The sequence below is a fragment of the Ostrea edulis genome, chromosome 2, assembly GCF_947568905.1.
Source record: "Ostrea edulis chromosome 2, xbOstEdul1.1, whole genome shotgun sequence".
NCBI classification, from domain to species: Eukaryota; Metazoa; Mollusca; class Bivalvia; order Ostreida; family Ostreidae; genus Ostrea; species Ostrea edulis.
The window spans coordinates 2,860,001-2,876,015 of NC_079165.1; the positions used below are offsets into that span (position 1 = coordinate 2,860,001).

General features: G+C 35.9%; 3 protein-coding genes across 3 annotated transcripts in view; 1 reads left to right on the forward strand and 2 right to left on the reverse strand.

The window, feature by feature from the left end:
• LOC130052408 (serine protease inhibitor Cvsi-2-like) overlaps positions 1-1,066 on the reverse strand; it is a 2,271-nt gene extending 1,205 nt beyond the window's left edge. Inside the window, exon 1 of the mRNA XM_056157294.1 lies at positions 946-1,066. Within this exon, the coding sequence (XP_056013269.1) occupies positions 946-985 (40 nt within the window). The 5' untranslated portion in view covers positions 986-1,066. The remainder of the gene's footprint in view (positions 1-945) is intronic.
• A 5,459-nt stretch (positions 1,067-6,525) lies between these two features.
• Positions 6,526-8,173, reverse strand: LOC125679952 (serine protease inhibitor Cvsi-2-like). The gene is made up of 3 exons (XM_048919406.2): positions 8,004-8,173; positions 7,308-7,424; positions 6,526-6,664 (listed from the first exon to the last, which is right to left on the reverse strand). The coding sequence occupies exons 1-3, from the start codon at positions 8,041-8,043 to the stop codon at positions 6,567-6,569; spliced, it is 255 nt and encodes an 84-aa protein (XP_048775363.2). The 5' UTR covers positions 8,044-8,173; the 3' UTR covers positions 6,526-6,566.
• Positions 8,174-11,716: 3,543 nt separating this feature from the next.
• Positions 11,717-15,667, forward strand: LOC125672765 (uncharacterized). The gene is made up of 5 exons (XM_056157295.1): positions 11,717-11,918; positions 13,166-14,501; positions 14,773-14,923; positions 15,046-15,101; positions 15,222-15,667. The coding sequence occupies exons 1-3, from the start codon at positions 11,904-11,906 to the stop codon at positions 14,814-14,816; spliced, it is 1,395 nt and encodes a 464-aa protein (XP_056013270.1). The 5' UTR covers positions 11,717-11,903; the 3' UTR covers positions 14,817-14,923; positions 15,046-15,101; positions 15,222-15,667.
• Positions 15,668-16,015: the final 348 nt, after the last annotated feature.

Genomic DNA, 16,015 nt, shown 5'->3' on the forward strand with positions numbered 1-16,015 from the left:
CCTAAATGTCGTGCGTTTGGCGAAGGAGCAATTACTACCTATGTTAAAGTCTTAAGTTTCACGCGACCATGGCACGAAAACTGGGCTCCAACTCAGGACCTCCCGTTTACGCAGCGAACGCTCTAGCAGTATTTTGAAATGAAACGGATATTTCCACGCAAAAACAGCACAGGCAAACGGGGTCAAATTAATTCCATAGTCATACCATTAATTTATCAATCTAGAGCGCTCAAAGATAAGTAAAGATCCGAAAAATTTTCATTTTGAGAAAGAAAAATCTGTTCGAAGCTCAAAGTGCCGGAAGGAAGGATAAAAATTGCGTTTTGTGTATTTGTCTTGCATTCAGCATTAAGTTACCTGTAATAGTAGGGGAAAACTGTCCATTAAGAATCGGCAGTTTTCTCAACTTTATGTACGTTTACAGGTGACCTAATGTATTGTTTTAAAAATCAAAATGTATTACCGTAAATTTGGATATTTTTGCGTCGATTTATTTTTGCGAATTTGAGTAAAAAGCCTATATATTTATTTCTGTCTTTCTTATTTTTGCGAATTTATGTAAAAACATATCAAAAAACGTGTGAAACATTATTTTTGAGAAAAATATTTTTGCGAATCCAACTGACTCGCAAAAACGCTAAAAATTAATCGACAGCAAAAATAACCAGATTTACGGTATGCTACATCATGTGCAAACAACACAAAGGATGTATAAGAAAAATGTTTTTAAAAGATTGTTTGTCCATATATGTTTCTATCTTTTCTGGGGGGATATTGCATATATCAATTACCATTTTCCATACGTCATACAGGATTCGACGTACCTACAGGTTATATTTACAAATCCGATCATCATACTGACCATGCAGAATACAGTTTAGAGGATTTTCCTACATAAAAACTTTAAATCAAGGCAGTTTAATTATGTTTCATTTATCTAAATACCTGCAACAATGACAGCAGCGAGAACGAAGATGGCTTTCATGGTGGGATGTTTGGTTTGACGTTCGAAGTGTACTGTTCTAAATCTGCGGTTATTTATATATATACTCCTCCATGATGACTACAGTAGTGAAATGTCACGAAATCATGGACTATTCGTGTCCCAAGTGAACAGATAACATGATATCAGATAATATGGTCAGGTCAAAATCTTAGACCACAACTGGCCGGTTGCGTATTTTGGTTTTAACTCTCGGGTTAATCCGAGGTTTAATTCCAGGTTCACTCGTTGCACACAGGTAAGACTTGCGTGAGTACGGCTCATATTTACTGTAAACTCTTAACCTAGGATAGAGGTAAAACTAACAGGTAAGACTTACGTGAGTACGGCTCGTATTTACTGTAAACTCTTAACCTAGGATAGAGGTAAAATTCACAGGTAAGACTTACGTGAGTACGGCTCATATTTACTGTAAACTCTTAACCTAGGATAGAGGTAAAACTCACAGGTAAGACTTACGTGAGTACGGCTCATATTTACTGTAAACTCTTAACCTACATGTAGAGGTATAACTGACAGGTAAACCTTACACGGGCACGGCTCGTATTTAATGTAAATTCTTAACCTAGAATTCAAAACCAGGCTTCAGTTTTAGACAAATTTAGTATCCCAGTCAATGGGTCAGATGAATATGAATTACCGTACCTATACTGGATTCCTAAACTTCATAAAAACCCTTACAAAGATACATTGCTGGATCCAGTAAATATTCTACCAAGCCCCTATCTTTACTCCTCACAAAAATATTAACAGTTGTGAAGGAGACACTTTAAACGTACTGCGTGACTGCATATGCCAGAGGTGGTGTAAATCAGATGTGGATTCTAAATAATTCTAAAGAACTTTTAGTAAATTTGACATCACAAAACGTTTCGCAAATCAACAACATCAAAACGTATGACTTTTCAACTCTTTACACGACCATTCCTCACGATAAATTAAAGACTACACTTTTTGACACTGATTTTGAATGCGGATAACTCCGTTTACCTGATCAGGATATGGGGTTCACGGCGGGTGTGACCGGTCAACAGGGGATGCTTACTCCTCCTAGGCACCTGATCCAACCTCTGGTGTGTCCAGGGGTCCGTTTTTGCCCAACTATCTATTTTGTATTGCTTGGAGGAGTTATGAGATTGATTACTGTTCGTTGTCTTCACCTTGCATAGTTCTTTCTTCAACAAAATTGGAAAACGCAAATATTCCTATCTAGTGATCAGTCATCCAAAAAATTACTTTGTTAAACGCAACTCTGATTCCACACACAAGTACTCTGAAGTTGAAATAAAACATATGCTGGAGTTCCTCTTTGACAATATCTTCGTGGTATTTGGTGAGCAGGTCTTCAAATAGTCTGTTGGAATCCCCATGGGGCACGAATTGTGTTCCTTTGTTAGCTGACCTGTTTTTATATTCCTATGAAGCAGAATTTATTCAAAAACTTCTACGTGAGAAGAAAAAATCTCTTACTGTGACCTTCAATTCGATACAATGTATTTAGATATATCGACAATATAATTACTGTAGAAGTACTTTTTTCCTCGCGGTATTAATTTACGCTATGTACGCGGTCACAAATTTCCCGCGGAAATTTATCCCAGGGTACTTGAAGTAAGTGAAAGACATTAAGTGGCAATCTAAGAAATCCGCCCAATTTTCTACCCGCGGAATAAACAGAAATTGTGATTCCGCGGACTTATGAACCCGTGGAAAAAAGTACGTTTACAGTATTTATTAACAATAATAATTTTCATTCATATGGGGATTATAATTTTTTTTTTATCATTTTCAACAAATACATATACAGTGAATTCGAAATAAAAAGACACCTGAGTCGTCCACTTCTGCTTCATACTTAGATATTCTATTGAAAGTAAATATTAACAGCAAAGCAACAACTCCACTTTATGACAAACGGGATGATTTCAACTTCTCCATCGTCAACGTCCCATATTTATGTAGCAATATTCCATTATCACCTGCATATGGTGTTTATACATGTATCTCTCAACTGATTCGATACGCAAGAGCTTGTTCTGCGTATGATTAGTTTTTACATCAAGGCAGGCTACTGGCAAACAATTTGATGGTGCAGGGGTTTCAACTGTCTTGTTTAAAGTAATTCCACCCTCCTATGATGTCATCAGATTTTGCAAAAATCAATGATTTATTTAAATTTATGCATGATAGGAACATAAATTTTGTTGGAGTTTATTTCGATAGTTATTGTAAAAATCTTTTTAAAAATAAACTATTTCAAAAGTCTAAGTTACAGATGAATAATCTATGATATGTTTCAAAATATTGAATCCAAGGACAATAACTCTGTTTTATTGATATCTTTATAAAATCTATTAATCGATAGATTTCCTTTATTTCGTAGACATTTTGTATACTTTTATAAAGGAACAGTTTTGGAATTGTTATGAAAGCTATTATATCGTCATAACCAGTTTTTATGAAATTTTGATAACGCTGTTTAAGGAAAATTGCAATTTTCTGACGGTGATATATGATTCTGTTTATGTATGTTTCGCATTTTAAAAAATGTGATGACCTATAAATTTTATTTGATAATTTATTTGTTTTAACTCTAATAAATGGAAATGAATACACTTTTTAAAACTTGTATAAGATAAAACTGCGAGTATGGAGTTACCTTAAAATGAGCATAAAATTTCGCAAATTACTTGGTCGTTATAACGATTTAGTTCGTCAATAGAGTTATCATTGGGTAAAATGCTGTTAGATTTGTTTCATATCAATTGTTAGGCCGTTCTTGGCACACTAATTTTGACTACGGATAATTCTGTTTACCTGATCAAGATATAGGGCTGTGACCGGTCGACAAGGGATGTTTACTCCTCCTAGGCACCTGATCCCACCTCTGGTGTATCAAGGGGTCCGTGTTTGCTCAACTCTCTAATTTGCATAGCTTATAGGAGTTCTGTTCGTTATCTTCACCTTTACCTTAACAGGGCGAGTGATTGCTCCTTCTCCAAACGTTCGGCGTTTAGAAGGGTTTTTCGGATATGACCATTTAAAATAGAGGTTCTGTGTCGCGGCAGGCTTTGGCACGTTAAAGAACACTCTCTAATACGACTATAAGCGCTGATAATGTGTCTTAATATGTGGTACTTCACCTAGGAATGGTGATGTTTCAATATGAGTGAAAAATTCTCAAACAAAACATCAAATACCACTGATGCTCCTTTCCCAGATGGAAATTTGGGCTTCCCTAATATACAATATTTGTAAAATTCATTTGCATCGTTCCAGGTTTGACTTTTGAATATTTAATCATAGTCTACGTTTTCCAATGTTTCGAAATATGTGTCATTGGCCAAGTTAGATAATGATGGTACTATGTACGAGTTCGTTACGTAGGCTTTGTATAAGTAAATACTCGAAAACTAACCTTACATCGCGGAAAATTCAGGTGGCAAAAAGTTTTATTATTTTTGTTAGTAGAATTTCGGCGAGATAATCCTTTTAAGGCAAATTTCCTAAAGATAAATCATTGATATAGCAACAATTGTTTTGAAAAAATGTCGTTATTTATTAAAAACTAATTGCTTTTTCTATACCGTAACGGTTAATGTTAGACAGTGTTCTACTTGGCACATACAGATGGTCACTATATAAGGAATTTCGTGCACTTTCACTCTTTCATTCAAGCGAGTACATTGCATGAAGGCGATTACGTACGGTTTCATTAAATAGCGATCACGTTAATTCGATATGCGACTTCGATGGTCCAAAGAAAGTTGGAATTTTAATTCATTATTTGAAATTAATTTTCCAATACTGTCAGAAAGATTTTGACCTAAACCTTAAAAACATGTAAATGGTTTTCTAATGACATTTTTTGGTTAAAGGGGAAGGGAACCCAAAAACATTTACATGATAAATGATAGGATTAATTACATGATAAGAATTTATCATAGAATTTGTCATACTATTCTGCTGATATACGGCCTAGATAAGCTTCAGTACGAATTTCAAAAAGTTAAAAAAAATTGAAATTTCGGCCATCTATATATATATATACCTGCCATGAGGCGGAACTCTTGTATTCAAGATAACAAAAATCAACAATGTTGACGTCACACCGTCTGTTACGGTTTTGATGAGATTCTAAGAACATCAAAGATGTGCATGTGATAGATTTTACGAATAAGTTTATTCTTTCCTGTCAAGATGTTAATTGCACTGATGCGTAGAGATGTGAAATTTTGTTTTCGAAATTACTGACCCAACCTAGTCATCTGAAAACAAACGAATATGTATACAGTGAATCCATCATTTGCGTATTGACAAGTTGAGGTTCGAGACATTTGTATGAAGAAACGTGTACCGTCTGCCTGGTCTGCGACTTGACTGAACGTCTTCTTTTCTCAATTAACGGGCTCAAATCTATACGGCTCCAAAGTTAACTGTTCGTGACTTGTCATGTTTACAGTGCTGCTGATGAAATAAACCGGAACAGACGGTGTTACGTCATAAATTAAACTTCAATGGCCACTCTCTTAGCGGCGGGTAATTTAAAATATATGATACTTGTAGATTAATATTGATTTCATCGTTACGCAAAGATTTTAATTTTAAAAGACTGTCATTTACGATATTAGTAAGTAATATTTTATTCATCCTTAGACGAATTTGACTCCTCTTTTTTGGCGCATTGTTTCCCCTATAATAGTTCTAAAACTTCATTGTTATTTCAGATTTCAAACATTTCGGTTGAGCATCACTGAAGAGACATTATTTGTCGAAATGCGCATCTGGTGCATCAAAATTGGTACTGTATAAGTTTTATATTGTACGCTATTGCAAGCATATCCCTCTTATGATATGTAAAGTATGTTGAAAATTGGTAGTCTGAAATTTAACAAATACTTGTTTTTAGATTTTAGCACAGGTCAGGAACAGTGGAAATTTTTTCTTCAAAATTTAATATTCATTGTGATATTCTAAAATTCATCTCATAATGCACTCGGTCCATGGCTGTGCTTTATATTAAATTTGAGCATTTCATTACAAAAAGGTGGTAATTTTAAGCAAATTCTTGTATTTCATGAAGTTTGGGTCAATAGATTTCAGATACACCAGTGCATAATTCCAAAACATTTACCATCTTGATAAATTATCTTACATAGACTATCTTTTATGCAGTAAATAATTTGTTGAAACTTCACTTTAATTTTGGCCATTTCACAGGACAGATTTTGACCCTTCGTGGGCCTACTCCTTGGTTGGGTTATATAGTGTTCTAACGTCCCACTGGATATTTTTTCACTATATGGAAACGTCACCATTGCTGTTGAAAGGTTGCAAAATGTTGGCCTATGCTTGGCGCTTACGGCATTTGAACAGGGAGGGGTCTTTATCGTGCCACACCTGCTGAAACACGGGGCCTCGTGTTCTGTGGTTTCATCTTAAGGACCACCCCATTTGGTCGCCTCTTACGATTGGGGTTAGGATATTAATGTGTTGTCTGGATGAGAAATAGAAAAAAGATGTTTTTTTCCGTAATCAATATTTATTTAGTCTGTTGATAGATTTAAAAGTGATGAGTACATCTGCATCGTCCGTCGATACAGTGGTGCTCCCGCCCTTGGTCACATCGGCCGCTACAATCAGTGGCCATTGTACAACCGCCTAAAAATAGACATAATCGAATATTATTTAATATCTATTCCAAACTATATTTTTTTCCGTGATCGCAAGTTGCAGGAAAGCACATGACTTGTTGTGTATTACGAAAATCAAGGGTGATAAATTAAAATGTTCTGTGGTTTTACTTCCTGTGGAATCATTGATGTTCGTGGATTTGGTGGGCCACTCTTACCCACGAATTTATCTCTTCTAGTGATATTGTATCGCTTATCCACGAAATTACGTCCCCACAAACCAGTAAAATTTTGCTTACCCACGAACATTGCCCCCCCCCCCCCCACGAATTAGGATGATACCACAGTAATCTCAGAATACCAAATGGCGTTTTGCAAACAAAAAATCTTCCAGAAAAGATTTACATTTTCACTACTTCATGTCGCCGATCAAGGCTTTCAAACAAGTACATAGGCCTTTGTTGAAAATTGTCTTATTTTGAAACACCATTAAGGCATTGACAACCTATAATGTTCCAAATTCATCTAAGTTTGTAATAACAGAATGTTGAGTCTTTCACAATTCATTTTTATTTATTGCAGGGAAATTTATCTATCCTATTTAGGAATCCGAATAAACCAATCAGATTAGTTGTTTTCAGTAAGAGGTAATATTTGTATATATTACATACCATCACCGCTAGCTGCTACGGTACACGTGCACTGATGGTGGATACAATGTAATGTTGACCCTGTGTTACAACTAGTCACAGAACAGCTGCTGTCTTCTCTGCACGTCTCTGAGGAAACTAAAGAAAAAAAGGATAATTAAAATCGGAAGTACGTCATCAATATTCCTTCCTCTCATTACAGCCTTCACCTATTCGATTGTTTCCGTGGAAGAAGGTGTTGGGATGGTAACATTTTTATTTGTTGTTTTACCTCCCGTCGGGAATTTTTCACTCATATTGAGACGTCATCAGCTGTAGCTGAATCATGGGATGTATTTTCTTGCTCTCAACATTTAAAATCTGTACATTAAGTTACCTGTAACGGGACATTAACTGTCCATTAACTAAAAGTTATCGACAGCTTTCTCGACTTAATATACGGATACAGGTGACCTAATGCATCGTTATTAAATATTCTACAAATGTTTTAAAAGATTGTCCAAATATGCTTTCTATGTTTTCTGGGGGGGGGGGGGGGGGGATTTCATACATGTATCAATTACCATTTTATATACGTCAGACAGGGTTCGACGTAACGACAGGTTGTATTTTGCAAATAAAATCATTATAATCACCCTTGAATACATTATAGAGGATTTTCCTACAAATAAACATAAAAATCAAAGCAATTTAATAGTGCTTCATTTATCTAAATACCTGCAACAATGACAGCAGCGAGAACGAAGATGGCTTTCATGGTGCGATGTTTGGTTTGACGTTCGATGTGTTCTATTCTATATCTGCGGTTATTTATATGTACTCCCCCATGAAGATTACAGTAGTGAATTGTCACGAAATCATGGACTATTCGTGCCCCCAGTGAACAGATATATGATCTCAGATTATGAAATCTTGCGCAAGAAACCTAAGGTGATTCATATTTATTTTGATATGCACGTAACGTTCGTTAAGTCATCTTAGTTTGAAGAGGTGCGTCCAAACATTCTTTGTCTAAAATGCGCATCTTGTGCATCAAAATTAGTACCGTATAAGTTTTACATTAGAAATTCATTTCAAAATCAAGGATTATCTCCCTCATGCATAGCTCTTATCCTTAGACAAAGACTCCACTTTTTGGCACTCTGTTTTTCCCTAAAATAGCTCTAGCAAGTTTATCGTTATTTTGGATTTCAAACATTTCGGTTGAGCATCACTGAAGAAACATTACTTGTCGAAATGCGCATCTGGTGCATCAAAATTGGTACCGTATAAGTTTTACATTATGTCCCCTGGGTCGAGACCTCTGCGGGTGGACTGTTAGTCCCCGAGGGTCGCTACAGCCCAGTAGCTAAGTACTTCGTTACTAGCTTGAAAATACGGATGTATATTTAATTGCTGTTATAAAATTTAGAAATTCATTTCAAAATTAAGGATTATCTCCCTCATGTATAGCTCTTATTCTTAGTCGAATTTGACTCCACTTTTTGGTACTCTGTTTTTCCCTAAAATAGCTCTAGCAAGTTTATCGTTATTTCGGATTTCAAACATTTCGGTTGAGCATCACTGAAGAGACATTACTTGTCGAAATGCGCATCTGGTGCATCAAAATTGGTACCGTATAAGTTTTACATTCTTCTAAAGCTTGGTTAGTTGGATATTGTTTAACGCCCCGCTGGAAAATCTTTCGCTCGTTTGGAAACGTCACTATTGCCTGTAAAGGGCTGCAAAATTTAGGCCTATGTTCGGCGATTACGACCTAGGGCAGGAAGGGATCTTGATCGTGCAACATCTGCTGTGACACGGGGCCTCGGTCTCATCCGAAGTACTGCGCCATTTAGTCGCCTCTAACGACGACGCAGGGGTACTTAGGACTTATTTTAACACCCGAATCCCCACTGGAATCAGAGGGTGGAACAACCTTCCCATAAATATCATTATTAATGATGCAATAATTTAACTAGTGGATCATTTAGCTTTGATAATAATGATGAGACATGTTTTTTTAAAGCCTTTTGTTTTAAAAAGGTTATTTTGTTACCCAGGGATTATTAAAGAAATTCGGAATGGTATTCGCCGACGACCGTTACCGGTTCTAAAAATTATGGGGGATACGTTCTTAACGCTTTATTTCACTTAGACGCTTGTAAACACTGAAATGGAAAGAGAAACTTACGTAAAGTTTTCCGTCTCTCGACTCAAAGACGAGTTAAAGAAACAAGAGGCCCAGGGGCCTTATAGGTCACCTGAGCATCATGTAACAACCTTCCAATGTTTGAATTAGGTTTGTGTTTAAATATAAGAATTTTACTTTTGGATGGAAGAAACGTTGAATAGCTATGTGGTCATGAAGTACATGTGTCATTTTTATGTTCAATCAATAATCCTTTTTTTTTTAAAAAAAACCTAGGTCTGAGACATCATAAAGAAAAGGGTTATTTACTCCTTAGATAAAACCAATATAAGAAGATTTTCAAAGAATTTCTACATTTTCACTATATGACCAATAGAGCCCCACCCTAACACAAGAACCCCTGCCCCAGGGGCCATGAATTTCACAATTTTGGTAGAGGGCTCAACACTCATTATAATTATGCCCACAGTTTGGCTTCTTGATGTCCAGGAGTAAAGAAGAAGATTTTTTAAAATTACACTCATTTTGATGGTTTTTGCACCACCCCTCAGGCCCCAGGGGGGCAGGGACCACGAATTTCACAATGTTTGTTCTCCTCCACCCACAGATGCCATATGCCAAAATTGGTTGAAATTGGTTCAGGGGTTTCAGAGAAGAAGCTGAAAATGTTCAAATGTTAACGCACGACGAACGACGACGGACAAAAGAGAAGATTTTCAAAGAAATATTGCATTTTCACTATATAATCAATCAGCCCCGCCTTTGCACCAGAACCCCTGACCCAGGGGCCATAAATTTCAGTTTTGAAAGAAGCATCCTTGATCATCATTATCATACTATTAGTTTGTCTACTTAATACCCAGCAGCAGAGGAGAAGATTTTCAAAGAAATAAAATGCATTTTCACTATATGATCAATAGAGCCCCACCCTAGCACCAGAACCCCTGATCCAGGGGCCATGAATTTCACAATTTTTAAAGAGGCATCCTTGCTTTACCATGCTATTAGTTTGTCTACTTGATACTCAGAGACAGAGAAGAAGATTTTCAAAGAATTTCTACATTTTCACTATATGACCAATAGAGCCCCACCCTAACACACCAGAACCCCTGATCCAGGGGCCATGAATTTCACAATTTTTAAAGAGGCATCCTTGCTCATCATTACCATGCTATTAGTTTGTCTACTTAATACCCAGAGACAGAGAAGATTTTCAAAGAATTTCTACATTTTCACTATATGACCAATAGAGCCCCACCCTAACACAAGAACCCCTGCCCCCAGGGGCCATGAATTTCACAATTTTGGTAGAGGGCTCAACGCTCATTATAATTATGCCCACAGTTTGGCTTCTTGATGTCCAGGAGTAAAGAAGATTTTTTAAAATTACACTCATTTTGATGGTTTTTGCCCCACCCCTCAGTTCCCAGGGGGGCAGGGACCACGAATTTCACAATTTTTGTTCCCCTCCACCCACAGATGCTATATGCCACAATTGGTTGAAATTGGTTCAGGGGTTTCAGAGAAGAAGCTGAAAATGTTCAAATGTTAACGCACGACGAATGACGACGGACAAAAACAGATAGCAATAGGTCACCTGAATGATTCAGGTGACCTAAAAAGGAGCCACCACGAGAGGCAGAAAAGCCGACCTTATAGACAGGTTTGTATTTTCATACCTCATAGCCGTTATTTTCGTTTGTAATATTTCAACAACTTCGTAGCTCTGCACCCATGCAGACGGCGGAGGATGATTATGCCTAGAGATTGTTTTGATGCTCAGTGCGACAATTCTTTTATCAAAATGCCTCAAAATTCAATAAATTAATGTGATATAAGTTATATTTATGTCATCAATTATACGTAATAATTATAGTACTATACGGACTATTGTTATTGTAATACATTATACAATAGCATACACTGACATGTACTAGTACGTCTTGGTACCTAATTTTTTTTTATGGGAAGTGGACATTGTACAGTACTCTATTGTAGGCTTAAGGCATATGATAGAAATAAAGATTTCAAGAATGACCCAATTCAAATAACTGAGCCTTTGGAAGTTGATTGGTCAACGAGGGGATTTCAACAGGTCCAGGAATCACATAAAGAAGAAATCCCAGAGATATGCATTGAGCAGATAGACATGTATTTTGTATATAGATTAGCAGGTTTGTTCATATAATTTACTCATATGATTAAGAACAACATTTTTGTAAAACATACATCTAGCATTAGGAGTCATTTAATGAATGTGCAATATTTTATAGAATAATTTGTACATATATATGAGCCGTCCCATGCAAAAAGGGCCCTTATGTATATTGACGTCATAATGAGAAAAACGCTGGTAAAGATAACGTCATTATTTGCAAGTTGCGTCTGTTACTTATGTTTGCAATGCTGTCAATATAACGTGATTGTGTTTATATAAATCATCTGGAACGATGCCGACATGTACCTGGAATTAACAAGAGGAAAACATGGACTTTTTAGAGGTGAGTTTTATATAAACAGACATAACCAATATTGTCTTGGTGACAATTAGGTCTATAAAATATTTCGATGCACAAGATTTGGGATCCGCGCATATGTTGACGGGTACTGCAGGTGCACTTCAATCTAAGATCATATGTATCCACATATATATACATGCAATTTTACGCATTAAGCCGATTAAACAAATCAAATGATACAATTTAGAGATTTGTCATTTAAGTGAAAAATACTTATTTTACCGATATTCATTAAAACATAAATCAATGACGTACGTTTGTTTACATTCGCGATTGTTGAGCTCCGTGCATGCACATGTGTTTATATATGTCCCGCTTGTGATATCCTAGTTATTTTTCATAAAGTTTTTAAAAAGACAAATAATTAATTGTTCTTATATCATAATGGGGTTATCATCTGGCTTTCTAAACTTTATTTAGTGCCTAAAATGACTTGTTTTCATCGCGGCTATTTATAGGTAAATGGATAAAATTTAGAGTTACGTCCCGCTGTTTTCGTATCTCATAGGCGGATTCACCGGTGGCTACTCAAAAATTAAATAAACAATGATCATATTAAATTCAAAAAAATAATAAAGAATTAATCTTTTCAAATTCATCAACAATTTTTAAAGTAAAGTTTTGTTTCAACAAATAAATATATAAATATTTGAATACATAAATCCAGTTTAATAAGAATGACCATAGTGGATGACCCCTTATTACTCTTACTGAGAGAGAGAGAGAGAGAGAGAGAGAGAGAGAGAGAGAGAGATCTGGGACTTCAAATTAGAAAGACTGAATACAATTTTTTCTATCAAATGCGGTTATTATTAATCGAAATATGCAGAGTGCAGAGCAGTTTTCTGCATGTAGAATTGCGATCAAAGTAGATTGATAATATATATGCCGTCGTACACGTTTATTCAGATAAAATATTTCTGTAGTTAGGTGCTTATTTCAGTCTTGTATTCAATTGATCAACATGCTAATGATAAATAAAAATACTATTTACTGGATTTCTATTTAATGAATAGCTCATAAACAATCTAATACTTATAATAATAAAAAAGATATTACCATTTTGTGCTGAGATCAACAACTTGTCAAAATTTAAATTCAGTACTACTGTAAAATCTCTGTTTGTAATATGAATGTATTTGATATTTTATTTTAAACAAATACATGAAGGTTTAAATATTTGCATGGTATGTGAACATGTAGAATTTCACAGGGGTATTTTGTTACAGATTATTGACGAGTGGCATAGGGAATATTTTCCTCCTTCACAAAGTGTTGAATCATCTGATGAAAATACAGACGATAGTGATATTTCAACTGCATCAGAAAATGAATCCAACGAAAATATTTTAGAACAAAGAATACAACTTGTGCATCCTGATAATGATCAGAATAAAAACCTAAATTCAGAGGAGGAGGACTGGGAGAATAACAATCTTGACTTAACAATTCGTGAAAAGATAATCAAAGGCTGCTCCTGCAGAATGGATTGCATATCAAATATTAGTTTTGAAGAAATCAGTCACCATATTTATTCCATGAGAGAACTTTCCAAGGAAGAGAAGGATATGTACATTATGGGAAAGCTAAAAAGTAAAAGTTCTGGTGGCGGATCTTCAAGACGCGATGCCAAACGACAGAGATACGAATACAATTTTGATGACCGGGAAGTATGTAAAGATGTGTTTTTATTTTTACATGACATTGGTGAAACACATTTTAAAAATCTTGTGAAGCATATGAAGACCCATGGAATAAAACCACGGACACATGGAAACATCGGGAAAAAACCACACAATGCCCTGTCCTTTGAAGAAATTAAATTTGTCGTGCAGTTTATCAATCGATATTCTGAAGATAATGGATTTCCTATGCCAGCTGCTCCAAGAGGTCGCGACTCCGAACCACCCATTTTTCTACCTTGTTCAACACCAAAGAACGAAATTCATCAGTTATATGTTGAAGCTTGTCATGAGGTCCAAATTCGTGCTGTTAAATTGTCCTCATTCTATTCCATCTGGTATGCCTGCCTTCCTAACATTCAGATTGCCAACCCCAGATCTGATGTATGCAATACCTGTGAGCGCCACAGAGAGCACATTTTGAATGCAAGATCTGAAAATGAAAAGCTTACAGCAACAAGAAATTTTACAGATCACATTGAAAAAGCAGAGAGGGAGCATCACCTCTACATTCAGTGCATTAAAGAAGCCAGGGAAGAACATCAGTCTATTCAGCTTCCTGAGCCACCTGTTAGACCCTGTTCCACAGATTTCCTCAAAACTCACTACACTTTTGACTTCGCGCAATGTGTGTCTGTACCTCATCATTCCAGACAAGTAGGGCCATTATTCTTTGAGACACCACGGAAAATTCAGATCTTTGGAATTTGTATGGAGGGAGCAGGATCTCAGCGAAATTATTTGATTGATGAAGACCAGACCATTGGAAGAGATGGAAATAATGCCCATGGGCCAAATACAGTCATCAGCATACTTCATCACCATTTTCAAAATTATAGCATGGGAGAGAAATGTGCTGTTCTTCACTGTGATAACTGTCCAGGTATGTATATTTCATCTTCATTTTTTCATATATATACATGCAATTTTACGCATTAAGCAGTTTAAACAAATCAAATGATACAATTTAGAGATTTGTCATTTAAGTGAAAAATACTTATTTTACCGATGGGAGAGAAATGTGCTGTTCTTCACTGTGATAACTGTCCAGGTATGTATATTTCATCTTCATTTTTTCATATACACCTAGTTCTATTCATTTTGTTCACATGTATATGCTGCTTCTAATATTCTAATGCTCACTTCATCTTTAGGTCAAAACAAAAACCGGTATGTGATTGGATATTTGCTATGGTGAGTCATGATTGGGCTACATCGAGCAATTGAACTTCACATGCAGATACCAGGGCATACAAAATGTCAAGTGGATGCAGGCTTTGCTCAGATCAAAAAGAAGTACAGGAGGTGATATTGTGTTAATATCAATTAATATTCCAAAAATAAAATTGTATCTAGCATAATCGAGAATTTCTATAATAGTCTATATTTGTTCAAAACCTTTACGCGGCGATGCATTTTGTTTTTAGATCAGATTGTGACACTCTACAGCATGTTGCTGACGTAGTCTCCAAGTCCTCCAAAAGTAACGAGGCTGTGATAAAAGAGGATGGAAATGTGAAATACTATGAATGGAAAGAGTATATAAAAACAACTTTTCAGCCTTTGAAAGGGATACGCAAGTTTCATCACTTCACTTTTTCAGCACTGCTGCCTGGAGTTGTATTATGCAGCGTTGATGTAGATGGCGACAAGGTCCCAGTAATCCTCAGTAATCACGACCAAATCAGTGTAAATCTACCACCAGAGATAATGCCGGGCGGACTCAGTAGAGAACGACAGGAATATTTATACAAACATATCAGACCTCATGTCCGGGAATGTTTCAGGGACACAACATGTCCAGAATTTCATGAAGAATAAGTGAAAGTTTCAATTGTTTCCGACAATGATTAACGTCATTTCAACGTCATTTTTTGTAACGTCATTGAAATATTATCTTAACCTTTGACAGCCTATATCTCAGTAAATATGCTGAATATTTGACCCAAACTTCACATGTGTCTTTTTAATGTTGTTTTCTATCATATTCCATTAAAAAGTTAATTTTGATAATTTTTACCATAAGGGCCCTTTTTGCATGGGACGGCTCATATAATTATGTGTTTATGAGTAAATAAATTATAAAATCATGAGCTTGTACTTATGTGTAGGTGACAGACAAAGACCCCTGGGTCGAGGCCTCTGCTGGTGGACTGTTAGTCCCCGAGGGTCTCTACAGCCCAGTAGCTAAGTACTTCGTTACTAGCTTGAAAATATGGATGTATATTTAATTGCTGTTATAAAATTTAGAAATTCATTTCAAAATTAAGGATTATCTCCCCCATGCATAGCTCTTATCCTTAGACGAATTTTTTTCTTCACTTTTTTGGCACGCTGTTTTTGGCTATATTTAGCTCTAAAACTTCATAGTTATTTCGGATTTTTTGTCTGGTGCAT

Excerpts from the sequence above, each read along its gene's own strand:
- LOC125679952 (XM_048919406.2), bottom strand. The coding sequence starts at position 8,043 with ATGAAAGCCATCTTCGTTCTCGCTGCTGTCATTGTTGCAG. Across the intron at positions 7,425-8,003 it reads CGCTGCTGTCATTGTTGCAG|TTTCCTCAGAGACGTGCAGA; the intron begins GTATTTAGATAA and ends TTTTTTCTTTAG. Across the intron at positions 6,665-7,307 it reads CGTAGCAGCTAGCGGTGATG|GCGGTTGTACAATGGCCACT; the intron begins GTATGTAATATA and ends GTCTATTTTTAG.
- LOC125672765 (XM_056157295.1), top strand. Across the intron at positions 14,502-14,772 it reads TCACTGTGATAACTGTCCAG|GTCAAAACAAAAACCGGTAT; the intron begins GTATGTATATTT and ends CTTCATCTTTAG.